The sequence below is a fragment of the Orbicella franksi genome, chromosome 4 (genome assembly GCF_964199315.1).
Source record: "Orbicella franksi chromosome 4, jaOrbFran1.1, whole genome shotgun sequence".
In the NCBI taxonomy this organism is placed as follows: domain Eukaryota; kingdom Metazoa; phylum Cnidaria; class Anthozoa; order Scleractinia; family Merulinidae; genus Orbicella; species Orbicella franksi.
In genome coordinates this window covers 2,773,266-2,789,800 of record NC_138148.1, presented here as the reverse complement: position 1 = coordinate 2,789,800, position 16,535 = coordinate 2,773,266, and the positions used below count along the sequence as shown (strand labels likewise).

General features: G+C 37.2%; 3 protein-coding genes across 3 annotated transcripts in view; 1 reads left to right on the top strand and 2 right to left on the bottom strand.

Moving 5' to 3' along the window:
• The window catches only part of LOC145485912 (uncharacterized), a 2,350-nt gene extending 992 nt beyond the window's left edge, over positions 1-1,358 (bottom strand). Inside the window, exon 1 of the mRNA XM_081464572.1 lies at positions 1-1,358. This exon is cut by the window's left edge and continues 992 nt beyond it. Within this exon, the coding sequence (XP_081320698.1) occupies positions 218-805 (588 nt within the window). The 5' untranslated portion in view covers positions 806-1,358 and the 3' untranslated portion in view covers positions 1-217.
• LOC145485910 (exportin-1-like) overlaps positions 1-16,535 on the top strand; it is an 80,788-nt gene that overhangs the window by 21,676 nt on the left and 42,577 nt on the right. The gene's annotated exons all lie outside the window — the stretch shown is intronic.
• Positions 3,643-16,482, bottom strand: LOC145485904 (integrator complex subunit 7-like). The gene is made up of 25 exons (XM_081464561.1): positions 16,267-16,482; positions 15,593-15,722; positions 14,869-15,069; positions 14,258-14,341; positions 14,058-14,104; positions 13,403-13,485; positions 12,566-12,682; positions 12,303-12,425; positions 11,907-12,021; positions 11,629-11,730; positions 11,233-11,327; positions 11,024-11,120; positions 10,490-10,641; positions 10,239-10,406; positions 8,722-8,769; positions 8,443-8,598; positions 8,021-8,215; positions 7,539-7,642; positions 6,936-7,001; positions 6,721-6,817; positions 6,581-6,622; positions 5,446-5,544; positions 4,785-4,893; positions 4,522-4,604; positions 3,643-3,936 (listed from the first exon to the last, which is right to left on the bottom strand). The coding sequence occupies exons 1-25, from the start codon at positions 16,397-16,399 to the stop codon at positions 3,709-3,711; spliced, it is 2,874 nt and encodes a 957-aa protein (XP_081320687.1). The 5' UTR covers positions 16,400-16,482; the 3' UTR covers positions 3,643-3,708.

Here is a 16,535-nt window from a genome sequence, read left to right as displayed (position 1 = left end):
AGGCCGAGACTCACAATAAAAAAAAAATTCAGCGACCTTATCAAATGTGAAACAACGACAGTCACAGCATTGAAACATTTGCATAGAAACATTTCACATATTTCCGAGCGGAAGTAACAAGTATTTTTCACCCACTGAAAGCATGCTACTATTAAGAATAGGCAAGGATGAGAGTTTGTCCAGCCAATCCTCCTCCTCCTCACAAAAAAAATACTTTTTAACTCCTGAACAGCACTTCGAATAGACCAGGATGAAAATGATCGCTTGCATTCGTGCTCAACAATGCTTCAATTTCGTCTTCCCAAACATCTAAGTCCGATGAATCGCCGTCGATTTCTCTTAACAGTTCATCTACATCCTCAAACGTTGGAAAATCAGTCAATTCTGTAGTCAAGCTGTGGAGAAATTCTTCAAGCTGCGAGTCCTCGCTGGGAACACACTGCGGGTTTTCTGACACGGCAGTTGTTTCCGGGGCCGGCGAGAAGTTACGCTCACTACTTGACTTTGAAATGCTTACTTGTTTTTCAGTTGCAATATTTCGCCGATCATCCCATGATGATGATGATCCGATAGTTCTTAGTTCACTTGGCTGCTCGCATAAATCAAGTTTCCTCCTCTTTGAAACTGAGGTACAGACACAAAAGTTACTTGAATACACTTCGCTACAAATCCTTCGCACGGTACATTCCAAGACTGCAGCCACGAACATATTGGGTTTTCTTTTCCGCTTATTCCTCTGCTGTTTCTTCACTGCAGATTCCACAAACTGCTCCTGCTCCACGCTGCTTGCCTTTGTTAGGCACATTTGGCCGAGAATACTAAACTCGAGAAACTAAACCGTCTCAGAGAGGAAGTTGATTAATCAATGTATGCGTGAAGACTCGAGAGCGACAATATTAATCGAATCACTCAGCTTCCTTGAATGTGCTGAGTTAAGTTAATCACACCGAAATATTATTGAAGACACCAAAAAGCTCTTCAGATTTAGCACAAGTTGTATAACTGTGGCGAAATCATCGAATGTGCTGAGCAGGACAGAATGTTCCACTTGTACCCACTTGTCACGGAATCATTGCACCACGAATCCCAACCTGTCGTAAACTTGATGTCGTCGCAAACGGCAAAGGGGATCTCAGACAACCTTGGTCTGTAGGAAAATAATTCAAAGAGATCTACCGGTGTAAATTCGTCGAAATAACCAAGAGCAATAATGAAATTTATCCACAAGACGAGAGAGTCGAGTTTTCACGTCCGCCAGTTTTCGAGAACTTCCTTGAAACTCCTGGCTAAATGACGTTTATCCGCACCTTGTTACCATGATTACGGATGACTGACAACTCATTTACCAATCAAATTTACGTGCGTGTTTACTCCTCCGGGAAAGACCCTGAAAATAGAAAAAAAATACAGAAAAGATATGAGCAAAGCCGTAAAAAATACTATCGATTTCTCTTGCAAAATAGCCAGTGTACGATTGTAAGGAGAAATCATCCAGTGTTAGGAAAGAAAATAAATAATTTTTAACTTTCTGATCAGCAAAACGGATCGTGACTGAGAATAATAACATTTGGCGGACATCTTTTTGACGTCATCGTAGAAACTGATTGATCACGCAACGCTTCCAGTCGGTTTTAAAAGTAAACATTTCAGTTTGAGAAAAAGAACCGAAGGACAACCTCATTTGCAAAATAATCGTATCATATCTTTTTTGCATTTTTTCAATTTTTTACTATCCTATTAACATTTTTTTAAACGGCCCCATAAGCTATATTAGCTTTAAAACCCACCGTGTTTAAGATGTTGTTGTTGTTGTTGTTGTTGTTGTTGTTGTTATCGAATGAACAAATGAACACCTCAAATGCAAAATACAAAACTGCCTTTCCAGACAAGGCAGGACATCCGGCCGGCGTTTTGCAAATGGTTACGCAAACAACGTTAAAAGAAGCACGAACTACGCAATTCACTCGGTATAACTAAATTAAACTGGTTTGTAGTGTTTATTAATCTACTCTTAAAAACTAAGAAATTAAAATGATGCATACGTGCTTGTCAGAAAATATCATGTCAGCCTATCAATAAAAAACAAACATAACACCTGCTAATAAGGCAGGTGTTTGAATATAAGCAAAGGATAAAATGACACAATGCGAGCACATGTATTCGACAATCGCACGGAGCTGACACTTTATAAGTAAGCTTGGTGTATTTAAAACTTCACAGATAATTTTGATGAAGCTTCTGTGATGGTAAATTCCGAAGATCGCGTTATTCTTTTAGCGCCTAAAATCGGTACATGGTAAGGTTGTCAACCAATTCATTTTACATGTAAATAGATTCACTTTACAACCTCATTAGTTTGCAGTGATGCAATTTAGGAATATATGTAGGCTTGTTTCCGAAAACACGGAATCAAAAATAATGCTGTTATACTGGTCAAAGACAGCTTTAACAAAGCACTTCAGCAAAAGCACTCCGTACAATCCTCCTTAGTCAAGTTAACTCTCGAATAATGATTTTGAGTCACGTCAAAGAGTGGCGTAAATGTGTGACACATGATCATGCTAATGAAGTATCTGACATTGAACTGTCATCCCCGGCCCTGGACCACTATTTAGTTTAAATAATAAATATTACTCAAAGATTGTTTTATTTTTGTTTTTTGTCTTGTTCGAAAAGGCTCTTTTGATGGGCTTTTTTTTCCGGTCTATCAACAGAGGATCAAAACTCCTTAAATTCAATTTTGCGTCTTGGAATATTGAAAATTGCTGCATTAAGTCAATGGTGGGCTGGGTGTAGGTGGGTGTGCGGGTTAATTGACCACAAAATAAATGCGTCAGAGATGTTTATTTTTGGAAAGGAGGTTATTTATAGAGGGAGCCGTTTTAAAATTGGTCTTGACAACACTGTTTATTATTGGCTACGCGATATTTTTACTGTAAAGTTATGAACCAGTAACAGAATACGACTCACAAAGCAGAACGTATTAACGTATTGAACCAAAGGGAAACCTCTAAATAATTCGTTTCGATCTTACATTTTGAAAGCGGCAACAATGAAACATTTGTGGTAGAATGACTACATTAAGCTGCAACAAGGTACCTCCAACCGAAAAGTACCAAAAAAGTTCACACAAAATCTAAACGTTTCTAATTTAATTAGCTCTTCTTCCGTGGATCATGCTATGTCAAGACTCTGGTAATCCACTGAAGAAGGTCTAGGCCCAAAGTGTTCGGTACATGTCTTAGCTATTACTCAACTGAGAGAGAACATTTATATTAGTGCCGGGGAGCACATGAAACATTTCAGTTCGCATTAATGCACATACATATGCCGGCAGGGTGACTAGCAAATGGTTCTCTTATTTAATCGACGTTTTTACAGTTAATGGGCGCAGCCAAGGTAATTGCAATCGAAGAAGAGAAAGGAGCGAACGTTGAGTGGGAAAAAACAAATAAGAGAAGAAGACATGAAAAAAAAGGGAAATTGAATAAAGGGAGGATTATGAGATGGAGAGATGATAGACAGAAAGGGTTAAATGGAAGACAAGAGAAGGGTGGAAGGAACGATATGACAGAGAGAGCATGATTCCGAGGCACTTGAGAATTAATCTTTCAGAAACAGCACAGGAGAACCACACACTGCTAAAACTTTACTATATTTACTATCCTTTCTGTACAAAAAGTTCATTTCATCTTGGTCAGGTGATTGCTATGATCTAGAAGTCCTCTGCTTTCTTGCTGCCGTATCTGAAGTCTTGACCTGCAAAGAACTCTGGGGTCCTGTGTTCCATTGTATTCCAGAACTGTCAATCACGCTAGAGGATACCGTCACGTGATAAACAGTTGGCAAGTTGAAAGAGAGCAGGAACTGGGCACTAAAGTAATCATGATGCGGAACCACCGTCTGTTCTAAACTGGTGACACTGTCGCGAGAGGACTGGAACAGAAAGAGAATCTCAAGTCAGTCGTGGCCTGGGTAAAGTTGTCGTCTGACTTCAATTTTTATTTCTTGTTTGAGAGATACGACTCAAAAGTTTATACCAATGACGCAGCTCTGCAGATATCTGTCTAGACCCGTTCTCTGACTGGTCATCACTTACGCACCAAAATTCGTAACCTAGCAACAACCAATCACAGAAGATGCATAGATGTCCGTGGAGCCAGGCCTTAGTATCAGTATGTCAGACGTCATTCGAGGAGGGGAAAAACCCTAACAAGAGAAGGGAGGTGTGGGTTTTTACTTACTAGGCTGTCTGGGATTTCAACCTAAAGAATAAATTTGGCAACAAGAAACTATATTTTGAAAAATTACCCTGGCCCCAGACGATTTCTTTCTTCCTTCTGCTACTGAAGAGTGAAGTGAAAAAGCCGACAGAGCAGTCAACCTTGGGAACCAGGGTATTTGAAATTTTAAAACGAACAAGAAAGGTAAAACATTCTTGCCCCTGCATTAACACCCTTCTCGAAGCGGGGGCAAGCAAAAAATAACTGACGTTCGACATCAGAAAGTGTACCCACGAACCTTGCCATCCAAGACCTGTTGCTTCTTGTCTTCAGCACGCCAAGTAACTGACAGACAAATAGACTGTACATCATGATAAAGCCCTGAAAACAACAAAATAACAATCAATTTTTTTCCCACCTCCAAGCACCACCAGAGATCTAAACCATCACATCAAAAAGGTACAGTTACTGTCAGAACTATCCCCTGCAGTCATCCATAATGCTTTTTACACCATAAAAATAGCACTAAAAGACGTTATTTTTCGTAAAGAAAACTCAAACCTGGCTGCTGGCCATGATCAATCACTCCTTCCACCTTCAGAACAAACTGAGTCTCCAGTGTGACTGATATGGGTTCTGAAGGAGACCGGGCCGAGGGAGATAAAGCAAGCTAGCAGAAAAAACAAAAGTATATGCTGAGATCTGAGCTTTTAATTGGTTTAGAAAAAGTCTGTAATCATGCTTCAACCAATCATAGCCAAGATGGTTTTCAAATAGCCAATCAACTTGCAGAACCAAAACAACCTTCATGTAGCTTGCACGAGCTTTCCAGCACTGTTCCTGACTGCATGTTTGCTTGTTTTGTTTTAAGACATTTCTTTGAGAATGGTAAAAGGTCTACGTTCTTTCTCGCTTTGCTTGTTGAACTTTTCAGTGACTTTAAAAATCACCACTACAAAAATCTTCACTTTTAGCCCATTCAAAACTGAAGTTAGCAGCATAAAACCCAGGCTTCACCTCGTCCAGAAGTTAAATTTCCTGGGAAAAACATCTTGTACTGTTACACTTTTCAATCAATCAATAAATCAATCAATTATTCATTTTAAAACGTTTCGTCGAGGAACTAAGAACTCGTTCAAAATATGAACATGTATAAATGAGAACTATACTCATTACAGCTAATAATATTATTCCATAAAGAACAAAAACTACCCTTACCAACCTTAATAAATGTGGCTTGCTGACTACAGAAAAAGTACTTCGGGAAAACGAACGGCACCTTGAGAAGAGTCATAGAGGCTCGAATAAGACACTCGGTTTGCTGAAAGAAACAATACATCATCAAAGAGATTAATATCTGATTTCTCCTTACAAATCAATACAGGTGACAAGACTAAAGAAAATCATCAACAAGAGGATATTGTCTTGATGGACCACTAAATTCTCAGAATGAAAATTTAAAAACGAACTGTGATCAGAGTGGAGAATTTAAGATGATTTCCGCAAAACAGTCAAGTAATAATGGCAAAAATAAAGTTACCAAAAAACCCTCATAGAATGGTAATGTTTTGAATAAAGGTAAGAAGAACTTATCGAAACTTAAGCTCTCAAGCTGACCGCACGAGAGAAAATTGAACTTGAAGTTATCCATATTTCAATTAAAACAGACGTTTTATGTTAGTTGAAAACACAATAACAAACGCATTAAGCATTCTTACAAGGTTTCACATTAACTTTTTCGAGAATGCTTGAGAATTTAATCATGGGGTCACTTAGAGAAATTAATCAAAGTGAGATGTTTTAAATATTTATCAAAAAGTTACCAAGCTGTGAGTAGATTTTAAAATAATTTTTGCACTTGCTGCTCGAAATTTAAGCGGAATCCATCTTAAGCTTCTTGGAGCTGAAGGTCAAAAAGGTAGTGGTGAATCATCACAAAGGAGAAACCTATTTCTTTTAAATTGTTTAAGTACATATTGATAATATAATCAGGAGTAGCACAAAGAACATTTTCTCACTGCTCTCCGAACTAACCAAACACACAACACACACTAGATGGGATACAAACAAATCACTAATTAAATATTTTTGGGAATGGAATCATTTTACGTTCAAACATGAATTTCATATTGAAGAAATATTAAGTTTAGATATGATCTAATTTAAAACATTTAGCCAGTTTAAGTCACTGCTGTTCTGTTCTATATAAAGAAGCCTGTTCCAGGCTCTTGGTCAGTGGGGACAGAACCCGCTCATCAACCGCTCACTTTTTCAATCATCTTCGCTGACTGAGAGACTGGGACAGGCCAATCTAAAGTGAAACTCAACACAACCCAATATTTAATTAAAAAACTTACCAAGTGGCAGAGTGGGAGGGCCTCAAGTTGACTTGCTAGACTCTGGAAGCAGAAAGTAAAAGGCAAAATCAAACCAAAATAATACAGTCTACACAAAATTCCTGTGCATAATTGGATAACAGCTTCACTAGAAAACTGACCTCCACTGTTTCCAAAATTTCTGTGCACGCTAAAGAGAGCAGGCTTTCTCTCAATGTTACAGACTTGCTAACTGTGTTTCCTTGTTCACCCAGAGAACTGAAAGAAAATAACAAAGCATGTTTTAGCAAACATCAACTTACCTTTTAAGCACAGTGATCCAAGTATGTGAATAAGCAAATCAAACTATGTTCATGATTTCAGTAAGTTACCATACCTTGGCTGGGAAGTCTTCATTAACACGTCAATACTGTGTGATATCAGCAAACAGCTCTGCTGAAGACTGAATGATGTGTTAAGGATATTATATGCTAGTTGTTCAAAAATTCAAAAAAATTGGGAGAAACCGAACTAGTATCTTGAATCCTCAACTCAGCACCACCTCTTAAGGTGTCTAAAAAACAGTTTATAGCACTTTCCAGCACTTAGATTTTGATGGGTCATTATAACTGCTCTTAATCAATAGTTGCAACAAGCATGGTTTCAAAAAAACTGCCCAATCTTTGGTGAACACGTTGGTATCATTTTTGTGACACAATACATTACCATAGCAATAGTGTGTTCTGCTAAAAACACCCTTAATTTTAGCTTTAAGTGTTTATAATTCAAACACGGCACAGTGAAACCCTTTTTTTATTATCTAATTTTGATAAGCTGGATAAGACGCAACTTTTGGCAAAGTTGTAAACAATTCTGTGCATAGGGGTTCAAAGCCACTTTAAATTTTGGAATATTACAGGTGGCTCTGAAACCCATCTACAGAATTCTGTTTGTAACTTTGCCAAAAGTTAAGCAACTTAAGACAAGTATGTAAGGATACGTTTCGATGTTCTGAAGACTAACCGGGTCAGCGTTAAATGATGAGCGGTACAGCTGTCCAAAACTTTCACCAAGACGACAAAAAATTTTGCTGCATTCTGTCATCTGAACAAAAGAAGATATTATATTCTAAGTACTGTTATGCAAGCAAAGATAACCTGTGAGAAAGATGTTAACTTGTCAACTATTAGGAGAATTTTTTTTTGATTGCCTGTAGCACTTACAAATTTAAAACATCTTTCACATCCCCAACTTAACTTTGAATGTTTAAAGGGCTGGAGACGATATAAATTATTTGTCTCCTTCCAAGAGCTTAGAAAAAAATTATTGAAAATTATTAAATTTTAAAATATAGCAACCATCACTCCACTCCAAAGTTTTTACTTGTGTTACTCTAAAGTTATAATGGCTTAGTGTTGTCTGAACTGAAACAAGTTATGGTTAACTTACTAATGCCCATCTCATTTTCCTGGCAAGACTTACTTGAGAGGCAAAGTGACTCAGTCGCTGAACGTCTTGACCAGTTGCCATGGCAACAGCTGTTGCGATGGCAGGTGGAGGACAGGATTTCATGGTGGCACATGATGCAAGAAGAAGACTGTGAGCCTGGAACATTTCAGCTCTCAAGCTTGTGTAGGAACATTGGAATGAGAGCTGACGGTTGGACGACACAGAAGCCTGAAAAGAAATTAAATACAATTTTCCATTTACCCCACCTTACTTGATTGTCACAAACTTATTTTAACTCACGTTCCATGGTGACCAATGACACCAATAGAACTCTTCTTGCAATCCCCTTCATTTGCAACTGAAGTTTTATAATAATAAACCTGCCTCTATTGTACTAAGGATGGGCTAAGTGCTTTCCTGATGGGCCACCTGGCTCATATGCAGACTTTTTTTACCTTGAGTGTAGTGATGCCCTTGTGGTACCTGGCACAAGCATCAGATATCTGTTTATCCAGTGCTAGCTGACTATCACAAGAAACATTCAGCAAACTCTCTGCTTCACAGAAGAACTTCAAGGCAATCAACCAGAAGTAAAAATGTTCAGATGCTACCTGAAACATTTTTAAAATTAATGATCATAAGAAGCTGTAAATATCAAAAGCTCCTACGTCACAGAAAATCCTCCAGTGAAGTGGACACATTCTGGCAACACAGTTTATGCAAACATTTCATACCTTGGATGACAAGTTTCCAAATATCTTGGCTGCAAGGCTATGGAAACCCTGGGAAAGGATGGAGAAAAAGTGTAAAATTAATTTCAGACTAAAAGTAGGCTGATAGGTGAGGCAGACCTAAAAATCCTGGGGTTAGAATTCTGTTGTTCATTTAATGCTGGTTTTTTTAGCTGAGCATGAAGCAGCTAGGAGTATAATCAACCCTCTTTTCCACAGCTACTCAGAAAATCACCTGGCCATTTTACAGAGATCTGGTGGTCGTTGGAGAGAGGTTTCAAAATCAGTTAGGTACATGGATTGATGTGTGATTGGGGTAAAACATCCTGCACACATTGTAGGGGTCTGTTAGAAGAAATTGCACTGAATTACAATTCCCCCCTGGATGGGTTACTAGTCCATTGCTGGTACCCCCCTGAACCAAATTTTCTCAGGGTGCTCTACCTATCCACAGTTCTGATGACAGCTGAAGAGAAAGACTCAATGTCAACTGGTTTATTTAATAACAGCGATGAAGGAGTCCCATGACATTACAATAAATGGAAATAATGAGAAACTCCTGACTCCTACATACTAAATACAGTGAACAAAACATAATGTGCATAATATCCACATAGCTAGCTATAAACATGTTGTGAATTGACTTACAAGAACTTATAAAATGTGAATGGGAAGGGTATTCCAACGTACGAACGACATGAACATAACAAACATGGCCGACTCTAGTTTGAGCTGGTCAGAGGCGGCAGGTATATTTTGCAGGTTGCAGGTTGAAATTTAATCATAACTGGAAAACCACTGGCACTTAAACGAAACGTACAGGTGGTCAACTTACCGTGACTGTTACACAACGCTGTTTACAACGTGGCATCCACCTAAGTGCCAAACGGGCCAAAGCGATGGGAGGAGAGTATATTCCTATGATTTTAAGCCTGCAATGAATTATTGTTTTTGAAGAAACATCTGAAATATTATCTGAAATATCTGCTGAATTTGGTTTCTTCCCTGTGAGTACCAAAATGAAAGCACACTGAGCTTGTGCTAGTATATTCCATTGGTTAAAATCTTATATTATTTCATTTCTTTATTTATTTGCTTCATTTGTGATGGCAATCTTCTGTTGTTGAGGGAAGACCCGAGCCAAATCTGGAATTGATGGAAACATCTGTGAAGTGGCCATCCAGATTGTTTTGAAGAGATTTCACTGGTTTCAGCGTGTCAATCGATAAGTATTTATAGTGGATCTATCGTGTTTTCACTATGTGAAAGACGTGAACTACTTTATGTAAGAACCCCTGACGAGTATATAGGTTATTCATTAATTTTAGCGCCAGCGGTTTTCCAGTGATAATTAAATTTCAACCTGCAACCTGCAACCTGCAAAATATACCTGCCGCGTCAGAGGTCCTATGAGTAGTCTACAGACCTTACTGGTCAGCTTAAGTCAAAACTCTTCAACAGTAATTACTGTGAATGATCTTCAATATTTTGTTATTGAAGCAAGACTAAAGACTCAATACCTGTCTGGTGGCTTGTTTGCCAACCCTGAACATGGTCCAATATCTTGATGGTGTTGTTAATTTGTCCAAATGTTCCAACAGCAAATCATCTAATTTTGCAATTAAACTCTGATCCTCATCTGGAGAAATTCCCCGATAAGACTGGAAAATTAAAGTTGCCATGCCAACCTGTGGTAAGAGGAAGTAAAACTCAAATCATGTACATTGTAGAATGAACTGTTAAAAGGATACATGCCTTTTACAACACATACCACTAAATCTTTCGATTCCTGGCTGTCATCATCTGCACTGACCACAACTTTGGCAAAGTGTGAAACAATTTCACCTCTCAAAGGTGTAAGTACAGAGGGGATCTGCATTGCCATGGTGACCATTGTGCGACATAATGCAAGTGCTACAGCACCTAGAAAAGAATAAAATTGCCGCAACAAGAATGAAAGTTTTCCACTACTGGTAATGATCTGGTACATTACTGTCAGAGAAGATAGAAAGATATTCTTCCAGCAGATTGTGCTAAATTCAAGTTTCTGTGCCATAAAAATGACTCTGACTTACATTGTCTCTTACTGGACAGGGTACTAGCATTTTTATAAAGCATTTTTTTCCACTGGTGGCCAAAGGTTCTCAATCGTAACTCTTGTTTTATGTGGCGTTTAACTATTAACACAATGCAAAGTGTCTCACATACAGATGCTTACAACCACAACCTCATCAACTAAAAATAGGCAGGAGGAAAGACTTAAAACTTCAGAAACTGTTCCAAAAGCAATGTTCTAGTCACTTACCAGAGGAAGTAGGAAGCATGCTAGACAAACTCTCCACAAGGGACGAAGCTGCCTGAGAATAACTATCCACTAAACTATTCATTGACAGCAAACACACCTAAGCAACAACAAAATTCAAATACAAAACTTCTTAAAATTGTAGAATGTCTTTAGAAATGTTATTATTTATCGATCAAATGTTTATTATCTGATGATCAGGCTGTAAACACCTTTAAGGGCTGAAGTTGTCCACCGACACAACAGACAATAGCACAACTCTCCACTGCTACAGCTGCTTGTTCACAAAGGGCAATGTCCTCTTTACCTGGTACGTTGAGGGTAGAAATGACGCATTAACATCACTGGAACTTATAGCCTATCCTTGCTAAATATTGTAAATTCACTGGATATTATAAGCTCTGCAATGCATAATTGTTAATCTATTACTGACAAATATTATACAGGACATGCAATGAACCATGGTTTCAACAGGAATGTGAAAATTTTAAAATTCTGGATCCACAATCAGTAAGTAGCATTACACCAAAAACAACTCATTTGAAATGATTTTTTAAAAGTAACTGCTTAAAACACAAAATTTACATCAAATATTGTGTAAAACAAACCAGACTTTATCCCTGCCACAGCAACACTGACAAGCAGTTCTGACGTTAAAGCAGCTACAGCTGAATTACAAGAGTTAGTTTCCTTCTGACAAACTTCAAGCACTGAAAAGTCAAAAGTGAAAAGACACAAAAATATGTTTCTGTTATACATTCAGAGCTATAAATGAAGAGGACTCATCTATTTAAGTACATATATTATATTTGTAACAAAAGTAAAACATAACTTTAATGGAAATGTCACAAAATTTAATTTAATGTACTAACTGGATTTAATTTACCTTTGTCACAATGTATCAGGTCAGCTGCTACAGATCTTGATAATGTTACCATAGTTCGCAAGGCAGCAAAAGTAAGGTTATCATAACAGCTACTGAGTATAAAGTCACAGAGAGCCTGCCGATGGAAAAGACAATGAAAGAACATACAATCTTGCCATAAAATAAGGACTGATTAACTTACAAAAATAATTACAAAAACTAAGAACGTTGTATGTTACAGAATTTATTTGCGGCAGATCAAGACAATAACTGATTGGTGATTTTAGGATCTTTACAAAGTATACTACATAACAGTGACCAAAATTGGCCAAGTACTAGTAGAAATTGTGTTGGACCTAAAACTTAGCAACTCAACTCAAAGAAACAGTCATTTAAATACAAATCAAACATGAGTACCTCAATATGCTGTAATCTCCACATGTGTGGTGCGCCCTTAGCCAGTATTTTTAAGTCAGCAAGAGCGTGGTTTTTGACAACTTTCCTGGGATCCTGCATCAAGTACTTAAGCAACAGGTCAGCCTGCAAGGAAATTTAATGGATCAGTTGCAATGTAATCTTATTTACTTGTGCAATATCAGATGATTGATTCTCAACCATCTTATAGAATTATGTTAATTCAAAGTGTCAGAAATTATCTTATAGTAATTAACTAGTTTAACCTGTTTGGGGATGTCAATCACTGTGGATACCGCAAGGCAGGACAAGGTGTGAAGAGTGACAACAACAAAATGACAGGCTGGATGAGAGGCAAGTAATGATGAACATAATTCATGGACCTGAAGAGTAAAACAAATGTAACAAAATGTTTAAAACAACATACAGAGTTGAATTTGAAATCAGCCAATGCATGGCTCAATTTTCACAACAATTAAATACTTGACAAGTACTTTAAAATGGTGCACATGTTTACATACATGTACTAGTTTATTGCAAACATGGGAAGAGAAAGCTTGCACTTTTATGTAAGCATCACCAGGCTAAGGTTTACAATGAAACTTAAATTACAAAAATAGAACTTTTCCGAATACAAAATTAATACTGAAGTAGAAAATTGAAAATAATTAACAATAATTATTAGACAAGGTTGAGCAAAATATTGTGACTTGTCTAAGTGGCAAGCAGATCAATCATCAGCTGAATCCAAAGGGGAGGCAAATAATTGATCTGCAAGACAGTGAAAAATCATGATATTTTGCGATAACAGAGCTTTATAATTGCTTTATCACTTGATCACCATGTTTGTTTCCACATTCAAATCATCCTCTGACAACTCAGAGAATCATTTTTCATACCAGAGCATGGTTACAATTATGCATGACCAGAATATTATTTATTACAAAACACACTTAGAGGGTACCACACATGAGAAGTCCATTATTTTTAGGCAGTTATTTGCAGGTCACATGGTGGGCTTTCGGCCAATGAAAAGGAATAAAAAAAGTATCAAATGATAACAGATATTAATGATATCCTTGAATGTAGAATTATGATTCAACCTTTGCTGTCAGCTGTAGGTCATAATGCATATGTCTGAAAATGGGAATCAGTTTAAGTTTCATCTCTACAGGAGTACTCAGTCCTGAAACCAAATCAACATTAGACAAATTAGCATTACATGTAGTGTGTCTTTTAAACATGAGATTTTAAATCCAGAAAAAAAATCAAAAACCAAATATGGTTTCTATTTATGGCTTCTTGATATTCTGTTGTTGAATGTTTATAGTGGTTGATGCTCTTAGCTACAAATAGCCATTACTCAGGCATGCCACTTAAACTGGAAAGAAGAAATATTTCAAATAAGCATAATAGGAGTAAAAATCCCAACTGGCAGGAGGCAGACCAGTTGGCTATTTACAGGCATGACCAGGGAGTTGAACTTTGGTCTATCAAGAAACAACTCCAGCTTACTGGTCAGAGCAGGACTTGAACCCACGACCTCCGGATATCAGGTCCAGCACACTAACCACTTGGCCACGTTGCCTCAAAAAAGTTTTGATTGTCCATAATTTTATAAGTTACAATTATAATTATAAAAATATTAGGATTGTTATTGCTAAGTGGAAACATAGCAACACTGATAGTACTGACCAATCCGTACACTAAATTAAGACACCTTCTGCACATGGAAAAACACAATCAGTCTGTGCTTACCTTCAATTAGTTGTACTATCTTATTGTAAAGGCCAGAGGCAAATTCTCTGTCAATAACAACAAAAGTTGAACGATTAAAACAAACCAATGAGACCAGGGCCTGAACAACACCCCACATTATCATGACTGCTTAGATCAAAAAGTTGAACTAAATAAACAACGTGCTCTGCCTGGCCAGTACTGTAGTCTTGGGAATTTACCTTGATTGTGCACACAGCTTGTCGGTTGCGAAGATAGCTGCCTCTACTTCCACCTGATCATGTGACTCCAGACTGCTTCTAATGCTACAGCAATAAGGAAAGTGAATCAAAAAATTTAGAAATTATAATACAAACATGAAAATCATTTACTCCTGATGGGAAAGTAAAGTAGCTTCATTCTGAAACTCAATAAAAAGGTAGCTGACAAAAATATCATCACTTTCATCCTTAAATGTTACGATTATATCATTTTATTGTACCATAATTCACGCAGTTCTAGGTAAGTTTTACAAGCTGGAACTGAAATGGGCCAATAGATATGGACCTTACCAAATATGCAGAAGTTCTTCATTATAATACAGGTAGGCTGCCCTTGTTAGGTTTTTGACCTGAGACCCTCTCTTATCTGTAACAATGAGTTGAACTTTTGCTTTCTCGGACTCAGTTATCTCAAATTTTCCACCACCTTAAACTTAGATCATTTTCCTTTGGACATCATTGCTTTTTCAGACATAACGATCAGTTATCTCAAGCCTCTGCCATCTCAAACTATTTTTGTTTCCCTTTAAGAGTTTCAGATGGCAAGATTTCAGCAGTACTTTATAGTTTACCTGTGGTGAACATTCTTTCTCTCTGAGACAATGCAGGCAATGCTTCCAAAAACTCTGACAGTGATTGCTCTTGCCACTGGATCATTTGAGTACATCACAGAGTAAATGCGCTTCAAAAATTCATCCACATTCAAAATCTTATCCAAATGTTTTTCACTTTGTTGGGTGACCTTAAGAATGCAAAGCCGAAGAAAGTTACTTCTGAAAACAAAAGAACAGAAGTTGCTTCAGTCTTTTAAACAGTCTTCAGTCTTAAGTCATTTAGTCGATTGAACATCACTTTTTTTCAAATGTTTTATACTTCCAACTTTTGCATCCAGGTTAAATATGAAAACATTTAGATAAAATAGCTTCTTAAATTTAAATAATGAAAACATAGGAAAATGTCAAAAGATTAAAAAAAAAACACTTAAAATGAAACAATAATAACCAAGTCATTACAATAATTAAATGAAACATTAATGACAATGTCATCATAATAATAGTATGGAATTGTTTTCAGCTCTCTACATATACATTCACAACTTGCAAAATCCTGGTTGGGATAGTTCGTAAGTATTATAAAAATAACTAAATAACTAAATAACTAAATAAATACATGGGTGCATGCAGTGCTGAGCACGAAATAAAAACTAACTATGTCAAAAAGGAGTTCCAGGGTTCAAACAACGAAATATTACACAAAGATATTTGATTAACATTAAAACCAAAACATGATAATTACCCAACTCGAAAAACATCAGCCAGCTTAAGCAAAGCAGTGTTGATTAAAATTGGGAAAGGATATTTCTCAAACAAGCCTGGAAACCTGACTATTGCCTCACACTGTTCTCCTGTCTTACTAGACCGCAGACCTGAAGTACAAATAGCATCATCACCATTATCATTGTCACCAAACTCGGCAATCATTCTTATTTGAGGTAAGAAAGAGTGGCTTCAGGGGTTTTGGAGAACGACGAAAAATGATGATTTACTTCAAGGAAGGTGAAAATTTTTTAGGAACATTGAAATGCAGGAGAAAGACTGAAAATGCAAAATTTTAAGGGATCCACAGAGCATTCATCAACCTTATGAAACTTTCGTAAAGAGCTTCGTTCACAGTGTTTGAAATCAAAGCATCTGCATGTGTCTGAAAGTTGCTAAAGGCAAATAGTTTTATATCACCTAATTGAGATTTTCTGATCTGGTTTTAGCCAGAATCTGAAATAGTAAAATTGCATTGCATAAGCTTATATTTCACTAGCCTAGACAGGTAAAAGTGAAAAGCTTGTGGACGTTCAGACACTGTTCAGAGAACCCACTATATGTTAAGAGGGAGGACCCGGTGATTTGCCTTTAGAGGCAGAAGACAAATCAAAGAACACCACAAATAAAAAAAAATAAATTTCAGTAGTCTACCTTTGTCAAGCTCTGCCAACGCAGTGCTTGCATCTTGCCAGCTATCGGAATTACTGGAAGTTTTGTCGCTAAAATTTAACGCTCCAAAACTCAACGAGGCCGCCATTTTGGAATCACATATCCCATAAGCCATCACTGGCAATGCAAAATCCGAGCATGCCGGGAATTTGGGGAAAAAACGAACCAATCAGAAATCAGGAATGAAATCTTCCCGCGCATTTTAATTTCGCGGGAAGAGGCTTTTTCTGTATGAAAAGGTTTTGTTTTGA